Below are 27357 nucleotides of genomic sequence, written 5' to 3' on the forward strand. Positions count from 1 at the left end.
TTTGGACGATGGCGTGTAACCATGCATGTGACGCAAAAGCAACTAATTGTTGTTGTTCTTTTCTCAAGATAGTGTCGGGATATTATATGGCTTTTGCGTCACTCTATATATACTAGGGAGTAGACACATGTATTCGAAATCTCAGAATAGTGTGATTAAATGGCTTGCGAGTTCACTCGTATAATGTATATAGTGCAACCAAAATAACAACGAGCATTATATTCAAATCTTCTACAGAAAATCGGACGAATTTGCCATTGAATATCGTTAATTGTAGAAACTGTACAGTGATATTATACCTGATCGTGACACTGAGTGCTGTCTTCAAGTTATTTTTACTGTGATTCGATTTCAATTCATATTTTTCACATAACAATTAAAGATTAGAACGTAACAGTTTAATTGATTTCCATGGGGCGAATCACGCTAGTGAATACTAGAAAAACTAGTAAATCTAGTGCGAAGAATGACGTCACAAACGAAGCCAACTTCACACCAAAGGCTATATAATTTATATGAAAAACTACTGAGAGCCAACTTCACGCACTAGAATTTTCTAGTTTTCTAGTGAAATTTTATCAAAAACTAGATGCACTAGAATTTTGTGATTGACCCCATGTTGATTTCGCTAAAATACGTAGTTGTTTTGGTAAGTATATTGCATGAATCATGAAAGAGCTATTTTTTCAATGCATGTCTTTTTCTTTATTAAATTTACCTGAATGATGTTTACTAAATTTTCCTATACGGTGTTACGACGCTATGGTTTCTCTTCATGATATCAATGCAATTATAATTTTCAGAATTTTAAATCTTTACAAAGGGGTCATTATGGAGTTAAGTTATAAATTTATTATTTTACTAAATTGATATTAAACAATTAAAAATATTATGGTATCACCTTTCAAACAGCAACCGAACAATTGGAAAAACAGTTTCTAAATAAATAAAAGCACATTGCTCGATTTCTTTTAGATTGATAAAATCATATTTATTTGTTGATTAAATAGTATTAAGATATAATTTTAAAAACAAAACGATAATCTTAAGTATGATAATAATAATATTTACAAAAACTATTTCGTTTGTTCAAATAAGATTTACTAACAAGATATCGTTGTTTTTTTCTTTCGTGTAGAATTTCCATCGTAAATGGAAAACAACAGTTATTTTTTGTTGTTTTTATTATAAATTAAATAAACCACATCACTTTACTATGGTACATTTGAAAAAAAAAAAGCCTTAAAATCATATGCATAAATTGAAAACAGTAGTTAATGTCTTGTACTAAGGTTAAAATGTCATTTTATGAAAATGTAAATAGATACAGCGTGTCGGAATTTAACCTTTGATTTTGATAAAAGTATCGTCATCAATGATTCGATAGACATCTTTGCGGAAACTCGTCAAATCGTCCAAAAATCGTTCGGAACTATCATTGTGCATTTTAGTAATGACTGGTCTTAGATTTTCAATGCCTGCCGTGCTTGACAAATCATCGTAATAATTGTTCTGAAAAGTGCACAAACGAAAACGGATTTATATAAATATGTTTTTTCTGCCGGCTGCAATGAAAACTCAAAAATTATAATACAACTCACTTGAACTGGTCCCATCATGTGTGCTTGACGTTTTTTCAATCCCATCGTGGAAAAGCGCTCTTCCATTTCATCGTTTGTGTCTTTTAACATTTCCTCTTTGGATGGCAATTTTTTTTGTCTCGAAAAGAATTTCATCACAAATCGAACCTGTAGATGAATGAAAAACGACAGAAATAGAAAACCGATTGAATAACATTGATCAATACTTTGTAAAACAATAGTGCATTAGTCAAGACTTCAAATGACACGCTTGACTTGATTGGTTGGACATGAAATGAAATGGAAACTAGATAACAAGCAAATACATTTCAAAAGAAAAAAAAAATCAAAACAACCGTTCTCTTTTTCTCTCACCTGCAAATCAAACATTTGCGAAGCGCAAACGTAAAACGGGACACCGATTAGTGCCATCGTTGGGTGATTGATGTTGATACAGTGCTTGTAAAGTGGTTGCACGTAGTTATCATCAACGGAAATACCACAATCGATGCTCAAAAAGGGGAATGTATATTTGTATCCGGTGCAATACATTAAAACCGAATAGTTTTGTTCGGTGCCATCAACAAATACAACACCATTTTCTGTAAGCCGTTCCACGTCCGGTCTCATATCAACATTTGATCGAAATACAGTCTTTGGTTCCGGATTCTGATGATGACTGAGCGTTACACGCTTTGCAACTTTTGACATTTCATTTGCCAAGTCCATGCCGGATGGTCCAGCTCCAATCACAAGAACATCTTGATCTGTGTATGTGTTATTATTGCATCAGATAATGTGCCGGGAACGACATGCACATAAATAAGAAAAAAAATTAAATCAATAAACAAATTGAATTGGAAATTTAAAAAAGAAAATGTTAGAAATCTCATGTCATTTTATCAATCAAATTGAATATAGGCAGTAAAGCTGCATCTATGTAATCGACACACACACACGTATTCATTTTATCAGCATCTAAATATGCTTCCTCATCAACCCGTCATATTTCTTCCATACTTATATTTCGTTACGTTTAGAAAACTTCATATTTGTATCTATATCACTGATTTAAAACACTGATTACGAAGCAACATCGAAATAATCGTCAAACATGTTTCTTTTCAGAATTTTGCTTATTATATTTTCAGCTGTTTTTGAGATATTATGAAGCGTATCGCCTCTACAGAAAATGAGAGCATGAGTTCATTATCAAAAATGTTTGGTTTTCCATTCCATTTTAGTGATTGCCAAACTAAGATGCGGATGAAAAGCGACATGCTTAGATTACTTTGTGTATATTTGCTAATATGAAATCGAAAAAATCTCACACAATCGCACACATGCACCCATATTTCAGTTGTGACTATCGGTATTTTTCTTTTATTACCAACAGCTATCTGTCTCACCTTTGAATGGAATGGAACATCGAAAGTCATGTGAATGGATTTGCTGACCCTTATAGATCTCTTTACCGGGATATTTTGGCACAACTGGCGTATGATAATGGCCATTACATACAATAATCGCATCAAATATATACGTATCGTATGTGTTATTTGGAAGGTCACGCACGATTATTTCCCATTGATCGTCATCACCATACGGTCGTACACGAACCACGTAATGTTCAAATTTAATGTGTTCGTACACATTAAATTTTTGCGCATACAATTCCAAAAACGTGAGCATATCCTTTTGTGGTATGTATGATTTCTTTTGATCCGGAATTGGAAAATCTGGATATCCCATCAACTCTTTTGGTAAATTCGTGCTATAATTGTATAAAATAACAAAACAAACACAATTTTCCGATTATTATTTCAATACTAAGCGAATAAATGTTGGTTTTCGGTAACGTACTGTAAGCCTTGATACATCGAGGTATGCACATCAAGACCATATTCATCTTTGCCCACTTTATCGTCATACACCCATGTGCCGCCAACTTGTTTGGCTCGTTCGAAAACGGTTACTCCGCAACCAGATTGAAGCGCCGTTTTAGCTGCAAACAGACAAAAAGAACATAATACGCACGAACACTGATATCAGTAATTTTTACATGAATTTCATAATGCTCAACCTAATTGACTGGGCATCATTTTAAAATGGAAAATATCACGAACAAATATTTATGAAATTATCAAAAATTACCTGCACACAGACCAGCTGTTCCTGCACCGATAACAGCAATATTCATCATTTTCATTTTTAAAAACTTGTTCAACTATAACAAACAATAAAGAAAACAATACACAATCAACAATTTATTGAATTTCTCGCGTGCGGTTCAACAACAAAAAAAATATATACGTGTTAACGACTGTAATTTCAGAATGAAACTGATTTTTTGGCATTGATCAATTTCAAATATAAAGCAATCGGAGATTTTTCCAGTGCCCGACGCAAAAAACAGTCTCATTCATGTGAGAAAATGCGCAAAAAACGGTTGTACATTTGCCGTAAGTCTATAATGTAATAAGATCAGACTTGCACATCATTTTCAATGAGTTTAATGATAAGCGGTCATCTGTCGCGCTATGGACGACGACGACGACAACATTGTATGTTGAGCACGTTGTCATAAGCCACAATTTAATTGATGTGAAGAAGAGACAAAAAAAAACAGTTCACGCAAATATTTCATATAGAAAAACAACAAGCAGCCGTTCAGATCAAGTTCTTTTTTGCTTCCTTGTTATCAATCAACCACTAATTCGAACACAAATCTCGCTCATTTCAATATTAGTATTTCTTTTACTGTTTGGTTTTTTTGTTTGCCATAAATTTCTCAATTATCATCACTAAATTTAAATTGAAGCTAGAAAAAACAAATTCATTGAAGCGAATCAAGGCTGAAGCGCAAAAAATGTGCGTATCAGAAATTGAAACGGCGCAACATATGATATGAAGGTGGACAATTTTTTGTTTCGCTTTGAAGTAATCAAATGTAATAAATGAGGTCATTTTGGATCAAGCAAAAGCGCAGCAAAAAATGCATTCTATGCAATGGCTGAGATAATACCGTGTGAATAGAGAGAGAGCGACACACAAGTGCATGCTGTCATTTAAATGCCCGAAAAATACGTTCAGGACCTATTCTGCTACACGTGAGTATGGATTATTTGGGTCCATTTTCAACAGATCCTTAGTGCACTAACAACGTGTAAATTTTGTGGAAAAAACGAACAGACTGTATCCAGCATTGTCCTCACATTGACCCCGTCGACCTTATTTTGTCGAAGAAATTAAACTCTAAGTACAAAAAAAACGTTCGATACTTTGTTGTCATGGAATGCTCTCAAGCATGTATTTATTTTAAAAATATTTTCTCGATTATTATTTGTTTATTAAAAGATTTGTATGCAGTGTGACGTATTGTACCGAAAAAAGATCTGAACTTTGTACGAAAAAACCAAACACCAAAAATATTATATATACTTTTAAAAAAACGTGCAAAATGTCATGACTCACATTTCCAACTGTGCGAAAATGTCAGATTAAATACTTTTTAAAAGAAAAAAACATTAATTACATTTGATATCATGTACGCACAAAAAATCTAAAAACCAATTTGTAAAAATAGTTTTTTTAGTGTCGAACGATAATACTTCAGTTTTTTTTAATATGCTCATCTGCCTCTTTCTTATCATAATTACTGCAGTTTTTTTCTGCTGTCTACACGCTTATCTTACAAATTATTAACACTTTTCTCAAGTGCCTTTTTTGTGAATTTCCGTTTGTTATGAATGAAAAAAATTAAAGAAAAAAAAATCTATTTCGCGCCTTTGGCCTGCGTACATAATACATGAAATGATGTAAACGAAACGTGCGGCTACTGAACCAAAAAAAAAAAACACACACACACAAATACTACAATGATTTGATCGAATTTTTGCAATAACAGATTTTCTCAGCGTTCCCACCATAAGAGAAAACAAGTTTTAAACAAATCACCAATTGCACTCACCGTACTTTAGAATAAGAAAACTTTGTCTGCAGTTTTTCTTTCTCACACACAAAATACCCTTGCAACTCCTTAAAATTTAAGCACATTCACTGCCACGTTTCATTCAATTTGTGGATGTCAGTCATTGATGAGTCTTATATAGACAGAGAACCGAGCGAATTGTTTACCGGAAAACGGGGGACAGAGTGTGTCATACACACACTGTGTATGTTGTTTGTGAAACCTTCAAGTACTGATTTCCGTGCAACGAATACTTTCTACAACCGATCAGATCGTCTACGTCAAAATATATATATATATTTGAAATTGTAAAGAGCAATTGATTGTGTTAAAATATATGACTCTTTGAGTTTGAGTCTCTTATCGGGGACGGTTTCTTCCTTTTGCACGCACTCTCTGTTTCCCGCCGAAAAAATATTTTTGATTGGAAAAATAAACAACAAAAACAATCGTCATTAAACGACAATTGAATGGGCAACGGCCAAACGTGCCAAAGACAATTGTTTGGCACACTGAAAAGCTTAAATAAAAACAATAAAACAAAAACACACAAGTGTTGTTTTTATTATTCGCTCGAAAAAATCACAAGATGAAATTCATTTGATTTTGTTTGGGATATTTGTTTGTTTGCCGCACACTTTTATCAATATTAAGTTCTAAGCCGTAAATGTTGACATACATATATTTGATTAGTTTATTTGTGCAAAATACGTTTATATATTTGCTCCTTCGAAGACGTGATAATGACGTGGACACAGAGAAGGGGTGCACGAGCTCTGACATTAAAGTTACTGATAATGGGATTTAACGATAAAATATACGATGTCGGAAATGTTGAACAATAACAATTTGATGATATACTTGTTGAAAATATTTTTCAGAACGGATATGCCTTCTTAAGAACTGTCATTATCATCAAAATACATTCAGACACACTTCAAATGGGGAAAAGACAAAAAAAATTGCGGATGTTACCAATGTTAAGTGCAGTAGGTCATTGGCATTTATCATAAAGCAATTAAATTTACACATTTTTCGAAGAAAATACATGGTATAAAACCATAAGGTCTTAATAAAACTCATTATTCTAAATAATAATAATAAATAATAATACACCGCCAAAAACTCTTGTTGAAAAATGAGATGCTCCGAAAAGGAAATTTAATCAAATTTTCTTTATCAATCTTGTGAAACAATATCAAGAAAATGACCAAATAATGAGCACAAACGTGTGTAAACAGAGTTGTTTTTTGCCCTTTCGTCATCTTATTTTTTGTGATGTTCTAATTTTCAAAAGATTTGTTTAGCATAATCTTTTTTTTTAACTTTCTCTATATATTCTATTTAGCTGCCTCTTTCTTTCTTTCTTCTCACTCATAACACCGACTTCTCCGAATGTGCATGACAAACACAACATTCTGTAACACATAAAAGGAATTACATAAATGAATAATGGGAAAAAACGTTCATATGAAATTATCATTTACATTAGTTTATTCACATGAAATTTGCGTCAGCCAAATTACTACCGTTTTATTTCATTCGAATTGAAAAAAAATCACTGTAGAACACAATAACATCAATTTATAATAAATGGGATGGCAATAGTAATATAATCGTTAAACTATATGATAGTCATGGTGTCAGGGGGGGGCAAAAAAATGTGTGTAATCATTTGCTATATACTGTTTGTGATCAGTATAGAGGCATAGAAAACATTTCAAGTTTATCAGTTTCCAGAATCGTCCACGATCATGTGAATATGTTAATCAAAATTAGTACGAAAAACGGTTGATATGAATTCAAAAAAACAATGTTGTCCACAGAAGCTGCCACTATATGAGAAGACACCTCCTCCTAGATGAATAATAAAACAATTTCTTTTTCAATCATTTTTTTTTTATATTTTATTTGTTTGTTCATAAAATCGTATTTTGTTTTTTACGAGTGTGTGACATAATTGGTTTTGTTTTTCATGTTTTTGTTTTGTTTCACGTATTTTAACATACATTTACACCTAAATGGAGTTGTCGATATATTCGATAGAGCTACTGTTTTCTGGTTTTATTTTCATAATAATTAATAGTGAATTTCTTGAATGTCTGTCTGTCTCTCTGTGGGCGTATGTAGAATTTGTAGTTTTCCTTTCGCCAAACGTACTATTCCAAAAAAAACCTCATGTCAAGTTCAAAACGCACTAAATATATAACGTACGAACTTGTAGATTGTTTGGGTTTTTTTTACACGCAATCACAAAATGTTGAATCTATTGTATCAACCGACGGGCTCGTATGGTTTTTCTTGGATTTTTTTTTGTACTGTTTTAAAGTCGCATGAAAATGCAGTTGCATATTCGAATACAGGAACTATTTGAAAATCAAATCGAACACCAAATGTAGGGCATAAAATACCGGTGCACCACATTGTGGTTGCATGAAAATGCTGCTTTCAGCGTATAAGATTTTTTCTAAAAAAAAGTAATGAACAAAAAAAAGAGATGGAAAAAAATCCATGAAAACTATTATATGTTTCGATATCGTCGCCCGTTCAGAGAAAAAACGGAACCGCAAAAATTATTTTCATTTGTACTGATTGTGTGTATACAACGATGATTATGCGTGGAAAAAAAGAGAGTGTAATGTAGTTTCATTTTCTTTTTGTTCGGCGAATGTTTTACGATTTCCATCGAATTTTAAAATATATTTTTGTTCGGAAATGCTTATAATTACAGTATAAATTCGAGACGAAATTATAAAAAACACATGAATATTGCGCAATGAAGAGACGACAACACAAAATGTGGACCGCTTTGGTCTCGAAATTGAACAATCGGTCGATTAAGTCGGTTCGGTATGTGTATCCGGGGTGTCCATTTTCTTAACTTCATCTTCAAGTCTTCCAAAAATTCTATCTAACACAAACGATTTCAATGTTATATCATTCAATTGCTCAGTCTTAATTAAAACGTTATCATCACGTAACGAATCCTGTTTTCCATCCACATTCACAAATTTATTCACACAGAAAAACAAAAATGCGTCATACAACAGTTGATTTTTTTTTCTTTTAAAAAAGTTCATGTTTCACCATTTGCAATCATTCATAGGACACTATGTACCTGTTAAAAAAAAACAGTTCAACGTGATCAAATAAACGATGATGATACATTTAGATTATTCGTTTAAATGCAAATGCTCTATATAATTGGTACATTTTTTTCAGTTTTATTTCAATGTTTCGAGAGCAACAATTTTTTTCATCCTCTTCAATTTGTATAAAAAACCACTACTACACGCTTGCGAATTTATACTGTAATATTAATATTCTTATATTTTTTTTTTTTTTTGTTTGCTTGTTGAGAGAAACATTTTTTGTCGTTTTTGATTTTTTCGTTAGTTTTTTTTTCTTCATTTTTGCATCGAATTGAATTCTGCACGGAAGGTAGTTATTTTAATGTAATTATCATTAGATCATACAATTTTGTTATGATGGGGGAGGGAAATATACAATTAATACGATAATAAATCAATTTTTTGTCATATCAAATAAAATACAAAATAACCAAAGTGTTTCAAGTCACACATACACCGACAGTTAGAGTGTGTGTGTGTGTGTATGGATGTAGTGACATTTAAAAAAAAATAATAAAGACGAAACAAATGTTACAAAGTATAAAATTTCGATAAGTATATTTCATTTATCATTTTGTAGTTGTTTTGTTATTTATTTTCTTTCATCATTTTCTTTTATTCAACTAGTGCCAATAAAATATTAACAGTATTAACAAAGTCTTTTGGATTTTCATTCCCTATATACTTTCATAATTTTATTTGATTTTTTTTTAATTCTGTTCATTTGATTCCATTCATATATTTTATCACTCATACCCTATTTATAATTCAATACGTCTTCAATAATAATATCCTTAGGACTGTAGTTTTATGGTTTTTTTTCCCAATTTTTTTCTTCTTCTTCTATATTCATCATTTTTATATGGAACAAAATGCAAATACTCTCTCTCTTTCTATCTATCTCGTTTCTTTTAATTTTATCAGAATCTACGACGATAACGATGATAATAATTATGATGATATTTACGGAAAAATGAAATACATGGGACAAAAACTTATTTTCATAACGATCAAAGGAAAAAAAGAGAGAAAAAAGAACAAAAAAAACTTAAATCGAACAACATGGACGCTGTTGAACAAAAATCACAAAACAATAATAAAATACATAACATTATTATGCGGATGCATTTTTCTTGTAGTTGTCAACAAATCCACACATAAAACAGACAGTTTACAAATGAATTTTACCTAACGAAAAAAAATAATGTAAAAAATATTGTGTGTATTTTTGTTCGGATAATGACTATTGATAAAAGTGTTGATATTTCATGATTTGAAATGCATTTCGACATCACCATCAAAATTAAGCAGTTGGTATATCTTCGGTTGTGGGCGATTGAATTTCTTTGCTTTCAAGATGCTCTTGTTCATCGTACGATTGAAATGCATGTGATGTTAATTTATTATTGACGTCATCGATCGAAGTCTCACCACTACTTTGACGATTCAATTTGGCATGCTTACAATTTGATGTATTGCCATTTACCGCTTCGTTATCACTTACAATGCCATTATTTCCATTGTCGTTGCATTTATTTTGCGCGCCTACGGTGGCATTGACATTTTTCGTTATGGGCAAGGATGATTTACGTCGTGGCACATCATCCACATTTGATTTTTTTGTCGATTGACCATTTTCGGCAACATGCGAATTATTTGATGTCTTACCACCTAAGCTCGATTGCTTTGACTTACGATTCGTATATTCATTCATCTGTTTGGAATTGTTTTTCTGTGAAAAAAAGAGAATTTTCCATTATTGCTTCCAATTTTTTTTTAATCAAAGCAAAAAAAAATGTGAAACTTACCAAAATGATAACATCTGGTTTGACGACTTTGTTAAGATATTCATCGGAAATGAAGATCAGCTCAACCGATCCAACATTGTCCAGTTGATCCAATTCGGTCGATAGTTGCGATACATTGTCCACTGATTTAGATATTGCTTTTTGTTTATCGATTTTAGTTGGTTCATCGGTTTCGGTGTCATCGTCCATTGAACGTGATGAATTGGTCATTTTGTTTGCTTTCATATAGCGCAACATTTTTCGCTTTGTATCAACAAATATCTCTTGATTAAGTGCTTTTTTCTTAAAATCATCGGTAATGACAATTACTTTGGCATTTGTGTTGGCCAATTTTTGTGTGAGATGTGATGATGATGATGATGATGTTGTTGATGATTTTGAGCTAGTTGATTTTAACACAGTGGATTTGGTGTCGTTTTGTCGAATCCACGGATCGTATGCATTGTTTGCATCATGTTGTGTACCAACTGATTTTGTTTTATTATGATTGTCTGAATGTGATACGCTTGAAGACATTGATTTACAACTGCTGCAATTGCATTTGCTTGAGCTGTGCGTACTGGTGAAGACTGTTGTTAATGTGTCCGACGATGTGAAATCACGTAATTTTTGTGACGATGATATTGGATGCGGATCAGTTTTCGTACGCACTTTTATTTTGGCTTTTGATTTTTCACCATTGTCACGATTTATACTGAGCGATGATAAACGACGTGCACTCTTTTCCAAACCGCCAATTCGCAAAATCAGCACATCATCCGGTTTTGACGTAGACGATGATGAATCTTTTGAATCATTGGTCGTCAATGTCTTCATTGACATGATTGTTTTGAATGATTCTGATTTTTGTTTCAACGATGTTTCGCTACTTGAATTACCATTATGATTTGTCGCTTTTGGACTGCAAACTTTTTCATTCAGCGAATTTGTATCGGATGATTTGGTCTTGTGCACTGATGCCAACGGAATCGGTGATAATTTCTCATATTCACGAACCGGCACATCTTTTAAGTTACGCAATAGATTTGTGGTGTTGGTGATGGTGGTGGCAGTCGTGGCAGTTGTAGTGGCAGTAGCGGTGTTCGAAGTCGATGCAGTTCGTGTCGACGATGATGATGATTTCGATGAAGCCGCACACCGGCATTTATGTGATATTGCATGATCTTTGCCCTTTTCATGTTTTTTTGTTGTTGATTTAACAACACCATTCAAACTGTCTGTTTTATTAGTGTTCATTGGTTTTGTGGATTTTACATTGTTTTGGTCCAGGTCATTCGTACCGAGTTTACCCACAGCTGAATCATGTTTTTTTGGTGCATTTGTTGATGATGATGACGATGATGAGGTTTGTTTTGCTTTTGCCTCATTTGGTGATTGTTGTTGTTGTTGTTGATTCGCTGATTGTGGGTCGGCACAAATGCCGGACCCCTTATGCTAAAGAAGTTTTTCAGTAGTCGAGTTATTTGTGGTTGTTGAACTAATTGTAATCGAAGCGTTAAGTATGTCATCGCCTGCAAATGAACACACATAGCAAAAAATTATATATTTACTTCAAATTGAAAGAAAACAAACCAATCCAGGTAAATTTACAAAAAAAAACTATATGTCAAATCGATAAGTAGCTCACCTGAAGCATCTTGAGCGCTAACATCAGAGTTCAGTTGCTGTCAGTTGATGAGTTCGACGGATACAAATTGCTTTAATCTCTCTAAATATTGCGTGTACATTTCAACGTCATTGTGTCCAGCGCCCTATTTAATAAAAACAAACAAAAAATATAAAATTGATTATTATTGATACCGCATTGATCGGTTTATTTTCATTTTCAATGGAATTTTATTGAAATTTTAAAATGACATTTCATTTTATGCCATTCATATCAATGTGTTTCCATTTACCTCAACCCAAAGTGGTTCAACAGCACGTGGACATTTTTCGTAGATCGTGAGACCGTGCGAGAAATCAATGACCTCATCCTCTGTCCCTGGAATTACAATCGATTTATTTTGAAAATAAAACAATATTTATTACAGAAAAACAAAACTACTATGTACTTACCATGAATCACTAGTACAGGTGATGTCACCTTCGGTACCTTATCAATACTAGGGAATGCATCAAAGAACCACGTTCGTCGTGTTGCTGGAAATGCGACACGCATACCAGACATCAACGGTGAATGAAGTATTACAGCTCCAACTTCGTATCTAATTTCATTGCGATAAAATAAACAACGAAAAAGAAAGAAAAACACACCGATAAATAAACAAAATGTCAATGGGAAAGAGAGCGTGTGTTATATATTTACCTGCTTGCTAAATCAACTGTTGGCACAGTACCTATACTTTGACCGTACAAAATGATATTTTCGGGACTGATGCCGTAACGAGTGCGTAATGCATGCCATGCGGCATCAATATCAGCATATAAATTCTTTTCGGTTGGTTTGCCAGTGCTCATTCCATAGCCCGAATAATCATAACTAAATATATTGCAATTTATGCGTTGACCTAAACCTACGAAAAAGCTTGTCATTTGGCCCAAATCAACGGCATTCCCATGTGAAAAGAGTAGCGTGAATCTGAAATATAAATATAAAAAAAAATCGAAAATTATTAATTCCGTTTTCAAAAATGATGGACTATCATGCTAAAAGGATAAATTGAAATGAAAATTTATTTCATCGAATGGCCAAATAAACGTTCATTGTTAAATCAATTCTATTTAACTGTCAATATTTATTCAAAATTGAAATACCGATATAACCTCACATTTTCGTGTATCATTGAAGCGATCACATCAAAAACTGACATTTATAGCTTCTTCTTCAATTTCCAATGTGTACACACATTTTGGTTGACAGCGGAGACTTTTATCATATCTAAGATTAATTGCTGTCGATGTTAAGTGGTTTGTACTTTGTTTTTGGCTTTGCGTCGAACCGAAATAAAATCCAAAATAAACAAATACCATTCCGTGCAAACGACCTTTTACGGTAAATATAAACATAGAAGCATATTGTGACACGCAAAATGCTTTACAGAATGAGTCATTTCACAGAATGTGTGTTGTGTGTTTTTTTTTCGCTCTATCGATACCTTAATGGTTTGTCCCGAATGCAGTTAACATTGATATAAAAGTGCTGTGTTTATCGGATTCAATTTCGCCTGTCTCGAATGGCATAGAGCAGTGATAGCTTTTTGTTTTTTTTTTTAATTTGTTTAATTTAGCAAAAACAAACCGGTTTAAAGTCAGACGATAAGAATTGGCTATGCATGTCTGTTTTGTTCCTTCTTTAGAAAATTATCTGCCCTAGCTAATGGTTTTGTTCGTATTTTTTTTAATTTAAAATAGATTTTGATGAAATGGCATTACGTTCAACATTGGGTCGTTTAGAAACCAAATCGACGCTTTTCCTTTTGTGCGATTTACAGGATAAATTTCGTTTGGTGGCAAATTACTTTCCGGCAATTATAACAAATGCACAAAAGTTATTATCATGCGGTGCACAGCTCAATATTGATTTAATTGTGTCTGAACAAAATCCCGTGAAATTGGGAAAAACGGCGCCAGAACTATGTATTTCACATGCAATCGGTGTGTATCCCAAATTTGAATTTAGTATGATGAAGGATCCAACACTGCACAAATCAATTACGAATTTAAATAATGTAGAAAGTATTATTCTATTTGGCCTTGAGACACATATATGCATCGAACAAACGGCCATCGATTTATTGTACAACGATTATGATGTGCATATTGTTGCCGATTGTACGACATCAAGATCAGCTGAAGATCGATATTTAGCATTTCAACGGCTTCGTCAAATTGGATGTTTTGTAACAACCAGCGAAAATGTCATATTCAAATTGTTGGGTGGAAAAAATCATCCGAAATTTTCCGAAATTCGATCGTTAGTCCGTGATAAATCAGTTGAAAGTGGCCTTGCCGATTTAACAACCGAACAATTTTAATAACACCGACAGATAAAGTATTTGGAACAGAAAAAAAATGTTTTATCATTCACCTCAATTTGGTTAAGGTTATAATCTTATCATTTTTTTTCATGTAATAATTTGGTTGATGCGAAATGAAAAATTGATGAATAAAAATAAAGCGGTTGATTAAAAATCATACGCTTTCATAAAGCGGTGACAAGACATTATTAAAGAAACATGTATATTGGATTTGATTTTTTGTTCTCATAGGAAAGTGGAGTGGGAGCGTTTGAAATTTAATGTGAAAAACAAGAGTCAAAGTCTCAATTGAGGACAGAAAATCGATGATGAATACGTCGTTCGACCATATGGCTTAATCACATTGAGTTATAAATTGTGGAGCAAGCCAGATGCATAAATATGCGAATGATGTATGCAAATGTGGCAGCCGGTTGTATTTCGATTATATTAAGCCGCGCAATACATAGTGGCAGAGAAAGAGAGAGAGAGAGAGAGAGAGAAAGGGAGTGGATTGCACCAATGCCATTTTCACACAGATGTTTCCACTTAGTGTGTTTATGTGTAAGATAATTTTTCTATCGTTCTCACGACTTGGCTGCTTAAAGCGAACTTATTTGATGAATGAGCCATGACGTTAATCAATACATCTACAATTCACACAACAAATCATTTCAAACGTTCCATGAGACGTGTACAATTGCACTTGCCTAAATATTAATCACATTAAGTGCATGCTCCATATATATAAATTACATGTTGATGAAGTGTATTAATGATGACTTGAACAATATGCCTTTGCACAATTCTATGTCAACTAACATATCAAATTGTAATACATTTTGTGTGTGTATATGCATTTGGCTCGCACCACATTGCAATAGTAGCATAGCAGCAGCAGCATCAACACAAACGGCCACTGTGACAACAACACTATAAAATCTGTGTGATGCACACTCTGTGCATATAACTCTCTCTTTCATTAGACACAGTGCGCGTAGATTGGATGCAACACGCGACGTGTTTCCATACAAATTGCATTTAAAATTTCATTTTTCATGTAAGTGGTTCACATCTCTTCCGTTGGTTGAGGGGATGAAATGTTCCGATTTATATGTAAGTGAAAAAAATAAGTGCACACAGAGCGAACGAGAGATGAAAAGATAAGGAGGTGAAGTGAGTGAGTGAGAGAGAAGTAGTTGGACGTAATTATCGATCCAAGTGTTGTTTATCTAACAGAAGCTCTGGATGGATAAAATACAGCCATTACCATAGCCGTCACTTGCGTTTCAATTTGTATGTGTGTGTGTGATTCTTGTTCTAAAAACGGTTTTTTGCGCCATCAGTCTAACAAATGCTCTGCTCTAACAGCGCATTACAATTCGCTTTCTAATGACGCGTAAAAAATTCGATTATTATTATGTTTTTTTTTTTTTAATTATTTATATAATTTTTTTACTAGTACTGTAATGTAATTGATTAATCGTCATGCTATCTTACCTGGCATTTGCACTGCATCGTACGAATAGGCAAGCGATGCGATTTCCCCTTGATGATCGTGTATAAAATGCTTCGAAACATTCTTTTTCACGATCGCTGTATTGCCAATCGGCCCGATCCAGTAATGTCATTGAGAATTTTGTTGAGCTCACTTCATCTGCTTTCAATTCATACGAGCATTCGGGCGGTAGAAATGCCAATTTTGAGGCTATTCGACCCGGACATGGTGGACAGCAAAACAGACAGCATAGCTCACTCAAGCTTAAGCCGTTCATTGCTTTGCGTTTTGGTGGGTTTTCTTCTGTGTTGAGAGCAATTTTGAATGGATTTGTTTGTTTATTTTTTTGATGGGTAGGGTTTTGTGGTTATTGATATTACTCTGACGTGTCTTTCGATGTGTGATGAATAGTTATTGTTTTCTGGTTGAGTTTCAAGCGTCTCACAAATGCAGCAACAATGGAATTTTTTTTGATCAGGATAATGGGTTCCTTATGCTTTCCGTTCAAATGGCAGTATATGATGCTTTTATTTTTTTTTATAACTTAAGATACGCGATGGCAATTACAAAAGACTTTATTTATAAATGAATTTCGTCACAATGTTATCGGTCGATTTAGATTCGACTCAAACAGGATTTGAAGTAATAAATGTTTATCGCTGAAATGAATCGCACACTATTTGCATTTCAGAGTATTTGTTTTGTATTTGAAGATGATGAGCGCACAAAATTGAATTTGAAAACAAAAAGAAAAGAAGCAATCATAAAATATAACCAGGCTTAACACAATGTGTTGATGTGTCGGTTCACGCGCTCCAGAAAAGTTATAATAGATTCATCAAAGGGCGAATTAAAAATCGATATTCGATTTTTCTTTATGTTGTGTTGTGAGTGAGTGTGGTTTTTTCGCTCTCTTTCTCACCACCTCCCCAAAAGATGTTTACAATGTTGCTAACTATAATTTATTTAGTTCATGCTATCCATATGAAATCGATGGTAAGTAAGGCAACAATTCTTCTTCGTATAGCGGCTGCTTATGATTGTTGTTGTTTTAGTTTGATTTATTTTCCCTTTCGATTTTTTACGTTGGCAGTGAGATTGATATTCAGATCCGGATTTGATTTTCTTTTTGAACTATTCGGCGTATATTTCGTTTAAGACCGGGATTCACATAGAATTAAAATTCTATGACTGTGGGATGCGAAGAATAATAGGCAACTTTTACTATTGCTTGTGTCCATAAAGAAAACTGGATATTATTGTTCGTGTGTATTTTGTTCGCTAATGCGTTATGTCAATTTATTGCTTGTATGTGTGTATGTGTGTGTGTACATTTAAATGCGCGCCTATTCACAAGCAAAGTGTTTTTGGCTCGAGCTAATGCCACTGGAATTCAATTTGTCGTTTGATTCACCAGCTCTCTCTCTGTTCGTTTGTTGTTTGTCGTCGTCGGTAATCTGAAAATGAAAATAATCGAAAACGATTAGCATCTGTTGAGAATAGTCAAATGTGTATATATGTATATATTAAAATGTGGTGTGTCTCCTAAAAATAACACTGACTTATCGGTATTTTTCTGCGGAAGTGAGTGGCCGACCGAGAAAATGAAAGAGAGACAGTGTGTGTGTGTGTGTGTGTGTGTGAGAGAGAGGGAGTGAGCAAGAGAGAGATAAACTCAATTCACATTGCTGCTTGAGCTGATGTGGTTTTGTTGTTGTTATTGCTGTATTATCGTGACGGGCACTGCCGGTTGTTATGCGTTTATAATGGGCTCAATATTCGAAAACGTTCCGAACTCTTTGTTACACATTAATTTTTAAAATCCAATTTTATCGCAGCATCAAATTAATACTCCATTGTAATGCGTTCGCAACTCACACACGAAACAAAAAATTGTTTTTGTTTTAGACATTCATTCACTTGGTGAGCATATATGTTTCACATGAATTCAGAATAGGTAAATGCGCACATATTGACTCTGTTTCTGAACAAAATTAATATTTCCAATATCAAACAAATTAATTTTTTAAAACAATAATTCGGTCGGTGTTCGAGTTTTTCTGTCTCTTTTTTCACTTCGACTTTTTGTTTAATTTCATAAATACAACGAACAATAGTTGAAACGTGGTTCTTTTCGTATATATATAGTTGTTGTTGTTGATTGTGCGATTCGATTTAGCTTTTATTTTGAAATATTAAAGAAAAACATGTACTAATAAATGATTTCTTGTCGTTGAATGTGTGACTTTTTTTGGTCAAATATATAGATAAATGTTCAATTTGAAACGAAAAAAATATATATATTAGAGTTTGTTCTATGCACGACACGGTTCGCCTCGACTCTTTTTTTAATGAGTCTTGAAAAGATCCTTGCACTAAATTGTTGAATATTAACTAAAAGTCTAAAGTAATTTGCACGTCGCGTGTATGTATGTTTTGTGTATTTAGCTATTTAATTGACACAATGAGAATGGGAAGAGAAAGAATGTCCATGGGTATTCCAAGCAGAATTTGTGTTGTTGTTGTTGTTGTTGTTGTGTATGAAAACCATCAAAACGTATCTGCCATAACATGCGTGAATGCGAAATTTATAATTTAATTACAAATTTTTTTTGCACAGAACACGGTGTATCCAGAATAATAATAATAAACACGATGCGAATAAACAATGTAACTAGAAACAAAAGTTCTCACATACTAAAATAGGGAGCGTTTACGCGTTCCAACAAAACATATAACACGAAATAAACGAGAAATCGCACAACTATTTCTAAACAATGGCGAAAACAAGAGCGCGACGACGATGACGATGATGATCAACCAGCAGCAATAGCAATAGCAGTAGCAACAGCAAAGACACAAAATTTTATTCCAATGCCGATGGTTACAAACTCAAATGATGAATGCGATGCGAGCGATGAAGAAGAAGAAAAATAGTAACCATGTATCATTTGATGTTGTTGTTGTGGCTTGATTCTATGTTTGGTCGGCTCTTTATTCTTCTTTCTCTCTTTCGATAGATATTCTATTTGGGTGCTTGTATAAGTGTTGAAAGAGAGAAGGAGAGAGTACACTTCTTTGTTTCGTTTTGTTCAGCGCAATTAAGATATACACTTTTCTACTAATGTTTGTTGTTGTCGTCGTTGTTGTTTTAAATTTTTTTTGTTCGTTCTCCTATTCTGTATGTGTGTGTTTTTTCTCTTCTTAAATTGTTGTTATGTATGTAATACAATACCATGGAATACCACAGCCCGAACTTATTACCGGATTTAATTTCACTGAATCATTTTTTTTTGTGTACTTTGTTTTTGTTTTGTAAAATAAATCACACAAAATGCTCACGATTTCATTCACTGAATTGTTGACACTTTGCAATCGATTTGAAATGTTGTGAGGATAACACTTTACCCGCAATTTAAAATTGAAAATACTGCTTTGCTTCAGATTGAAAAGTGCAGTTTTGCAAAAGCCTTTTCTTCTTCTTCGTTATACACACTCTTACTCATACACACCGTCTATGCTATTTGAGTTGTGAACTGTTGAGAGTTTCATTACGATAGACGCCATGACACATAGAATGCAATCTAAATGTCTACACATACATTCAGCCGTCATGAGCATTGACAGACTCAAACAACACACACTCGCCCTAAAACTGTCAAACACATGCATACACAATACACACACGCTCACGTACAGCTCACAGCCGCACCGTTGACAGGCTTTTCAGTTTACTCAACATCAGAAACACAATCTTCCTAACCATTCTGCCGTGCGACAATCAAATCGAATAGATTTATCAATCTGCAGATATTGCACTCAAAACTATGAAATGTGGAGAGAAAAAATGCTTATATTTTTTGAATATTTTTTAATTCGATTTTTTGTTCAATCTTAAAATTGCCGAATGCATAAAAAGAATGAAAAATATCAATCATCTTTTTAAAAAAATTGAACGAACATTTTTCAATAGCTACTCACGACCTCTATTGGTGAATAGATTCAATTTAACAGATATTTTAAACGATTTTCTGTTATTTTTGTATAATGAATCATTTCTTTAAAAATAAACTAAACGCGTTGACAAACTATTCTTGCACGTTTTGTCGGGCTTGGTATTTTAACAAACTATTGATTGATACAAGATTCGGTTTGGTTGAGACACAAGCAAGGCGCCAGTTATCAACCTGAGACCTATTTTTTCAGATTCCAGAGCTTAATCCACACAAACGGTATTTTTTTCTTTTTGGATAATTCGCTCAGGATAATTATTTTGCTTGGGAATGATATTTTTTCCAAGAATTTGTATGAAAATCTGGAAACATCTCGTTTGTACGTTATATCTCAAGTTCAAATCCAACGTTTTTGATTGAAATTGATCAGTTTGTAGCTTTTGATATGCTCTTTTGGAAAAACCGGACCAGAATCGTCGATCAACTTTTTGAAGTGGCTCAAAAAGCCGTAGTTTGTTGTAGTAGAGCTACTCCAAAGGGCCGATCTTGTGGTTCATGGGGATAACACTCATATGTATCCATATCCGCGGATCTACAAATGGTTCTGTATGATGCGACAGATATTTTCTTTTATACCAATGGCCATATATATATCCATACTCGGTGCCATAAACGAAGATATTTGTCACACCGAACAGATCCATTTTTTGAACCGCAGATTCCATTTGACTGTTTAGCGAAATCAAGATATTCCATCATTTTTTCGTATCACAGTGTAGAAAAGAATGTCTTTTACCTTAAAATTCTTCCAAGCTTTAAGTTTAACAGAATATTGCTACTATTTTTTGGTCATAAAGTAAAATATATTTTTAACAATTTTCCATGTAAAATGTTTTACTAAATAAAAAAATTTCAATTGGAATTTCAATTTATAGTTGGAGATTTTGCTAAATAGTGTTCATGACTCTTAAAATTAATGGCGGTGTTAAATGTGTTAATTTACCATATAAAAAATCTATATGATTGAAATGTTCCATTTTATCCACGGCCACCACTGATCGTTTAAGTTCATTTCTTAGAACCGGTATCGCCTAAAAAATGCAGATTGTATGTTTCAAACTCTTTTTCCAGAATTTCCAAAAAATTACCTCTGATACCACCAATTTATCATTAGTTCCATAGACAATGTGTAACTTTGTTTTTATGTTTTTCAAATTATACTCTGGCGGTTTTGACATTCCATACAGAGCCACATTTTTGGAATGGCCAAAATCATACTTTTGAAATCGTTCTGAAATATATTTGCTCCAATATAATTTCAATAATAATCGAATATAATGATAACGCATTAAGTCACAATTACTTTTAGACACCTAAGGATTCAACACGCAAATCCAATACAAAAAAATAGATTGGAAAAATCTTTGATGCTTTGAATAGTAAAGTTCGTATGAGTGGAAAATGCATCCCAAATTTTTGGTTTTGTTTTAATCTCCATTGAATTATGTATTACACAATTTTAACTGGATAAACAAGCTTCACATACCATGTCCATCCCATCGACATATGTATTTTTTTATATATAAACTAAATTACCATCTATAAATAAGACTGCATACTTACTACTATTTAAGAGTTGCCCATAGTGAACAAATTGTCTATAACTTGCTCCGTTGGGATTAATAGTTAAAGCATCCATCCATATATCCTGTTAAGAAAATGAAGAAAAAAACATTCAATTTTCTTCTAATCCGCATTCAATGTAATATTTTACATCATAATAGCTGCCCGGCGCACTTTCACCCATTACAAATTCGAGATAAAATTTACACATTTCATCAATATTCGAAGATGAACAAAATTTTGCCATCAATTTTGATAGTTTTGAAAAATCCGCATAACTGAACCATTCAACTAAATCAAGTTTTTCAACTATTGCCTACTCAAAATAGGTTAATTTAAGGTTTTATTGGAAATATTATAATATATTTTTTGAACAAACCAACAATGCATTCATGACATTCCCCGAAGGAAACATCAGTGATCTTAGCGATGACGAGTGCTTCATTATAACTGCACCGGCTAACAAGTGTACCGATCTGAATTTTTTATTGTATTCAGGACGTTCGCACAATAAAACAGTAACTGCTGTGCCACCTAATCATCATAATCACCAATAATAATATAATAATAATGTAATATACACATAATATATAATAGTTCACCTTGCGAGTGCCCAACGTAAGTTAATTGATGTTCTTTAGTTTGGTTTAACACAAAATCAATCATAGCCGGAAGATCATATACCCCAATCTCATGCCAACTGAACATCCAAAACTCTGATTGATCAGGATCAAGCGTGATGTGTTTACGTGAGAATGTGCTACCCCTTGCATTCCCTATTCAAAGAGAATGACAAACGATGTAAATTATTGTATGGGTTCGCGGAAAAATGAAATGCATTTGAAATACACACCTAACCAAACGTCAAATCCTCGCTGTGCAAAATAATATGCTATAAAATCGAATATCAAATCAATAGATTAAAATCAATATTACCTATTCAAAAAATCACCAATTCATGCGAAGGAACTTGTATTTTGGATATAATCTCCTCTGAAATTCAACTTACCCATTGAAATATTTGGATAAATTACATAATCTCGAGAGCAAGCAGCTAATCCATGCATTAAAAACATTGTCTTATTTTTGAATGTTTCGATTTTTGGTGGGACGAGGTGATAAAGTCCCAAAATGTACCCATCTTCAGTTGTTACGTTATGTCGCTCTATCTCAACACCCGCCTTTTGCACTCTCTGAATCTTAGAATGCGTAGATTAAAACGATTTTTTAGTTGTCCCTTTAAAAAAACTTACCATACCATCCATTTTTGAAAAAGGAAAATACTGAACAAATAAGACGAAAATTGCACGAATTTTCATATTTCAATGAAATAATGCAATATTTTGTGATATCAATTTGATATATTTATTTATATTTACTACGAATATTGAAGGAATTGATCGAAGTTTTCGGCTTATTTGTGCAGCTGACAATAGAGAACTATGCAAAACAACTAATTTTAAGTCAATGTTATCCCTCTGGATGGTATTGTTCAGAATATTTTTCGCTATGTTTGATCATATAGTTTTTTTAATCAAAACCATCGATGATCATTCAGGTCTAGTGCTCACCATTATATTATTAAATTTTCTTTGCACAAAATATTGTCTGGTAATAAGTGGATCAAAAGTGGCTGGGTCAAAAGATCAATACGCCGATATGAATGGTTCAAAGCTTAAGAGTATTTCTGTATCTTTCCAATTAGAATTTTTTCGACTCCCACATCTATCAGATATACCCAATAAATGCCATTTGAATAACGAGAAGATTTATCTCCAAATTTATTCACATAATTCGTAATTGTGTGGATGAAACCGTACAATGGAAATGACAACAATTTATTAAATTAGTGCCATTAAACATTCTAAAACCATTTAGATTAAATTTTAACGTGAAGAAGATAAGAAAAATACTGAATTTGAAAAAAAAAGTTAATTTGATGATTGAGAAACTGAGGCAATTTCGATCCAACTCATTTAGAGGCAACAATTGTCACACATGAAGTAGTTGTTTATGAAATCTGAAAGTATATTCCGGTGTGTTCAATTGCTTTTGATATCACAAATGTTGTTTTTTGCCACCTCAACGTGTTCGCTTAATTTAACATTTTACCAGTGATGGTTTTTTGCTGTCTGAATAGCGCTAGATATTCGCAGCGTATGTCCAGCATTGCTGCCCAGATGCTGATTCGATGCGTTCACCGCACGCCACTGTGTGGTACAAAAAAGTGTGTTCCGCATGCGGCATACACCATCACTGCATTTTACAGACGTTATTGAAGGATGAAAATGTGCATTATATTATATTATTAAATTCGCTTAATAATGATTTCATTGTTGTTGTTTTTCAAATTCGGACACTTTTTTCTTGTTTTGTTTACGAAAACCCAATATTTTGAAATGTTGAAATATATGGTATTCATATACAATTTATTTACGATCTATTAATGAATTTAAAAAAACTACCTTCATATGATATGTATTGGTTCATATTCGTTCATTGATCATAAGTATTTATTATAAAACGCAAATTCCAATTTAATATTCTGATTCATATCCATTTAAATTCATGCTATCACATTTTCTATCGAAACAACAACAATCGGTTGAACAATCTCGTGAAAGCTTGAGTTGTGACAAGAAATTTGCTGGCTTCGTTTCGTGTGCCCCAAGTTGCATATGCCTTTTGTACTAATTATAGTCGCATTCATTGAAAACTTGAAAATGGCATTAGCGTTTATAAAGATCGTATAAAATAAAAAATATGTTCATTTGAGAATACAAATGTATGTCAGGTCGGAACATTTCCCCTCCTAAATTTAAAAATTAGTTAGTTTTACCTTGGCAAATTACCAAGAAATCAGATGAACTACTCAAAAAGTACCAAAATCACATCAAATTAATTCCAACAATATAAGAGTGTACGAAATGAAAATGTGAAACTAATCTAATTATTTTTTCATACTTTTATAGTAATTGTATTCTACAGAAATATCTGAAAAAATAATTGCCTTTATAGTCTTATCAAAAAATTATAGCGGAATATCTCATCCAAAATCCCGTTGATATTAGCGTGCTTCTGCCTTAATTCAATGGATTCACGCATATTCATTGATATGCGATATTTTAATTTAATCACACAGACTAATTCGAAAGCTTTTGCTTTTAATTTTTTAATTAAATTTCTCTTCAAACAAATTTTCACTAATAATTGCATTCAAAATAATTTATTAAACACAGAATATTTTTTTTTACACGATATTTTAATTTAATGGATCTAATATTTTTAATTACTACTTGTTCTAAAGTTCAGAGCATTACGTTTGTGTATAAATGTGTAAAAGACACTTTTACGCTCGTTTTTTGTGAAATGATAATTTGTAGCTGAAAACAAAAGGTCTACTGCTCTCTCCTGAAAATTTGTGTAGGGGGAATCAAGAGGTCTCTTGAGTCATTTTCATTTTTAGCGATATCTTTGAATAAAAAAAATCGTGACACATTTTGATTTAAAATAATTGTTTTAAATTATCAAATGCCACTTTTTATCTATTGGTGACATAATATTAAATTTTACTAAATAATAATTATTTTAGTCATTTTATCGATTTTGGACGTGTATAAAAGTTTCTTTTATGATCAAATGACTTAAATTCATAGATAAATATATTTGTACATCAATGTTCAAACTTTTCTTTTAAATAGTAAACAACGAGGCAACTTGAAAACAAATTAAAATTAAATTGATAACAATTTGATATTCATGAATATTTTCAAATACTGAAGTTCACAGATTATAGAATCGCAGCCAACAACATTTTCGGCTGCGAAGTATTTATACTATGACTCAGGGTTCTCAAAATGGGATTTTAATTCAAAATCACAAATCAAGTAAATTGATTTGATTTGACTTCTTTTATTTGAAAAATTTCAAATCAAATCATTGACTTGTTGATTTTCAAATCCTCAAATCTGATAATCCTGCTGTGATTTGTGTCCAACAATTTGATAAGTTCGCATGTTTTATAAATTACAATTCAATTATAGACTCATCTGCGTCGTTGTTTAATAGAACTGTGATACAATGAAAAAAATAAAAACCAATAAGTGGTATAAAAGATCTTCATTCGGTTTCAGTAAGCTAATGGACATGGTCCAAGTTTGAGTGCGAAAAATTAAAAAAATCTCCGCAACTCATTAGTTAGAAATGTTCGTCTCTTTTATTGTGCTACTCGTTAAAAATGAAACATTTAATTCTCTTTATCGATTTTTTTGTTCAGTGGTAAGTATCTGAAGTGATTTTTACTACTAATATTTTAAAAAACAACTATGAAACACAAAAACTGTTTAAAATATGAATTAAGTATTTCTTAAAAATATTAAGAAATTACCGGTGATTTTAAGAATACAATAATTCAATAATTTTCATTTCACTTTATAGTTCTTTTGGTGAATACTATGTGATGAATGGTAAAGTCGAAAGAGTAGACTATGCAATAAATCCCAGATTTCCAGATGTTATGTTGCTTTCAAAGATGATAGCAGTCGTTATATTATCATGCCAGCTCAAGTATCGAATTATGTAAGTTCGCTGAAAGATGCAAGGTGTTGGAATATCTAGTGTGGGCACGATGAGATAATGGATGTAGCATTTGGTAACAGTACCGCAAAATGGCGAACGGCTATAAATATCTATTGAGCTATCATCTTTTTAATTTAAATTATTGCCAAATAAAATTTGTAATAATAGAATTTCTAAATAAAAAACCTTAGCTCCTTCATTATATAGCTATTGATTTAGCTAAAATTTTGCCAGTGATGTTTTTTCGATTTAAAACTTGTCGATGACAAATGTGTAGTTGTTTTTAAAAAAAAAAAAAAAAAAAAAAGTTTGACAAATTTGCTAGTAAGAGTCGATTCAAGGCGAATACGAAAGATGTTTATATTTTTGGTGTAATGATATGATAAAGTCCAAAAATATTTACGTCTCCATTTGTAACCTTAGGTCGCTCTATCTCAACACCTGCTTTTTGCACTTTCGAAATCTTATACATATATGTATTGTATATTTTTTTAAGTAATCTAAAAAACAACTTACCATCCATTTGTAAAAAAGGAAAATACTGAATAAATAAAATAAACGTGTAGCTGACATTGAAATTCCCCTGCTCTGGCTTATGACGATTTGTGTAAGAGGGAGCAAGAGGTGATTTTTCTTGAGTCATTTTCATTTTCAGGGATACCTGTTTTTTTTTTTAATTGTATCTATTAATCAAAAATAACAATACCTCTCTACTAAAGGAATCCCATGATATCTATAAATATTTCAACGAGTATTATGTGCATTTATTCAATTAAAATGTGTACATGATAAATGATTTCCTTCATTTCCACGAATTTGAATCCATTATTTCAACAAAGTAACCAGTTCTTGGTCTATTTCATAGAAAATATTGTATCTTAGAGAGTTTGTATAGAGAGTACATTGTGTACATAATATTGACGGTAAAATATGAATCAATTCAGAGAATATTTCGAAAAGCTAATGGTCTGAGTAGTGTTCAGGATTATTGGTCAGACTGAAAAACACGTTCTTAATGGATAAATTTAATAATAATTAAAGCAATGATATTTGAGCATTGCTTGTATATACACACTGCGTATATGAGTCAATTCAATTGACGCAAGTACATTTTGACAGTATTGTGAGAAAGTTTACAGTGCAGGCAAATTACGTTTCAGTGTTTATGAAGCCGAGTGACCACTTAACGATGAACGGACCAAGTGTCTCGCTTTGAATGTGCTGTAAACTTCATAGTCCTTGATTTTCTTATTGAAT

At 32.5% G+C, this 27357-nt stretch overlaps 5 protein-coding genes across 14 annotated transcripts; 1 reads left to right on the top strand and 4 right to left on the bottom strand.

The window, feature by feature from the left end:
• Positions 1-1280: 1280 nt before the first annotated feature.
• LOC116347863 (flavin-containing monooxygenase FMO GS-OX-like 4) lies at positions 1281-5719 on the bottom strand. Its single transcript, XM_031778619.1, has 7 exons — positions 5551-5719; positions 3735-3807; positions 3444-3585; positions 2990-3354; positions 1956-2347; positions 1602-1748; positions 1281-1512 (listed from the first exon to the last, which is right to left on the bottom strand). The coding sequence occupies exons 2-7, from the start codon at positions 3787-3789 to the stop codon at positions 1342-1344; spliced, it is 1272 nt and encodes a 423-aa protein (XP_031634479.1). The 5' UTR covers positions 3790-3807; positions 5551-5719; the 3' UTR covers positions 1281-1341.
• Positions 5720-9210: 3491 nt separating this feature from the next.
• Positions 9211-11754, bottom strand: LOC116339656 (serine-rich adhesin for platelets-like). The gene is made up of 2 exons (XM_031765672.1): positions 10490-11754; positions 9211-10413 (listed from the first exon to the last, which is right to left on the bottom strand). The coding sequence occupies exons 1-2, from the start codon at positions 11723-11725 to the stop codon at positions 9985-9987; spliced, it is 1665 nt and encodes a 554-aa protein (XP_031621532.1). The 5' UTR covers positions 11726-11754; the 3' UTR covers positions 9211-9984.
• Positions 11755-11883: 129 nt separating this feature from the next.
• Positions 11884-19523, bottom strand: LOC116339663 (alpha/beta hydrolase domain-containing protein 17B). 9 transcript variants are annotated; one of them, XM_031765716.1, is made up of 7 exons: positions 19355-19523; positions 15949-17403; positions 12798-13070; positions 12548-12696; positions 12388-12473; positions 12117-12240; positions 11884-12000 (listed from the first exon to the last, which is right to left on the bottom strand). In XM_031765716.1, exons 2-6 carry the CDS (start codon positions 16221-16223, stop codon positions 12157-12159), a joined length of 867 nt encoding a protein of 288 aa, XP_031621576.1. In that variant the 5' UTR covers positions 16224-17403; positions 19355-19523; the 3' UTR covers positions 11884-12000; positions 12117-12156. The 9 variants fall into 9 exon arrangements, with proteins under 9 accessions (XP_031621576.1, XP_031621582.1, XP_031621568.1 ...); XM_031765722.1 differs by having other exon boundaries at positions 19289-19523; XM_031765708.1 differs by having other exon boundaries at positions 19211-19523.
• On the top strand, positions 13292-14666 carry LOC116339719 (isochorismatase domain-containing protein 1-like). 2 transcript variants are annotated; one of them, XM_031765755.1, is made up of 2 exons: positions 13292-13399; positions 13844-14666. In XM_031765755.1, the coding sequence occupies exons 1-2, from the start codon at positions 13390-13392 to the stop codon at positions 14464-14466; spliced, it is 633 nt and encodes a 210-aa protein (XP_031621615.1). In that variant the 5' UTR covers positions 13292-13389; the 3' UTR covers positions 14467-14666. The 2 variants fall into 2 exon arrangements, with proteins under 2 accessions (XP_031621615.1, XP_031621622.1); XM_031765762.1 differs by having other exon boundaries at positions 13326-13484.
• A 1323-nt stretch (positions 19524-20846) lies between the features above and the next one.
• LOC116348919 (lipase 3-like) lies at positions 20847-22843 on the bottom strand. The gene is made up of 8 exons (XM_031780133.1): positions 22776-22843; positions 22532-22721; positions 22376-22414; positions 22125-22298; positions 21902-22056; positions 21674-21838; positions 21048-21272; positions 20847-20990 (listed from the first exon to the last, which is right to left on the bottom strand). The coding sequence occupies exons 1-8, from the start codon at positions 22839-22841 to the stop codon at positions 20847-20849; spliced, it is 1158 nt and encodes a 385-aa protein (XP_031635993.1). The 5' UTR covers positions 22842-22843.
• Positions 22844-27357: the final 4514 nt, after the last annotated feature.

Source organism: Contarinia nasturtii, unplaced genomic scaffold (assembly GCF_009176525.2).
Source record: "Contarinia nasturtii isolate CC-2019 unplaced genomic scaffold, AAFC_CNas_1.1 Cnas_scaffold_129, whole genome shotgun sequence".
NCBI classification, from domain to species: Eukaryota; Metazoa; Arthropoda; class Insecta; order Diptera; family Cecidomyiidae; genus Contarinia; species Contarinia nasturtii.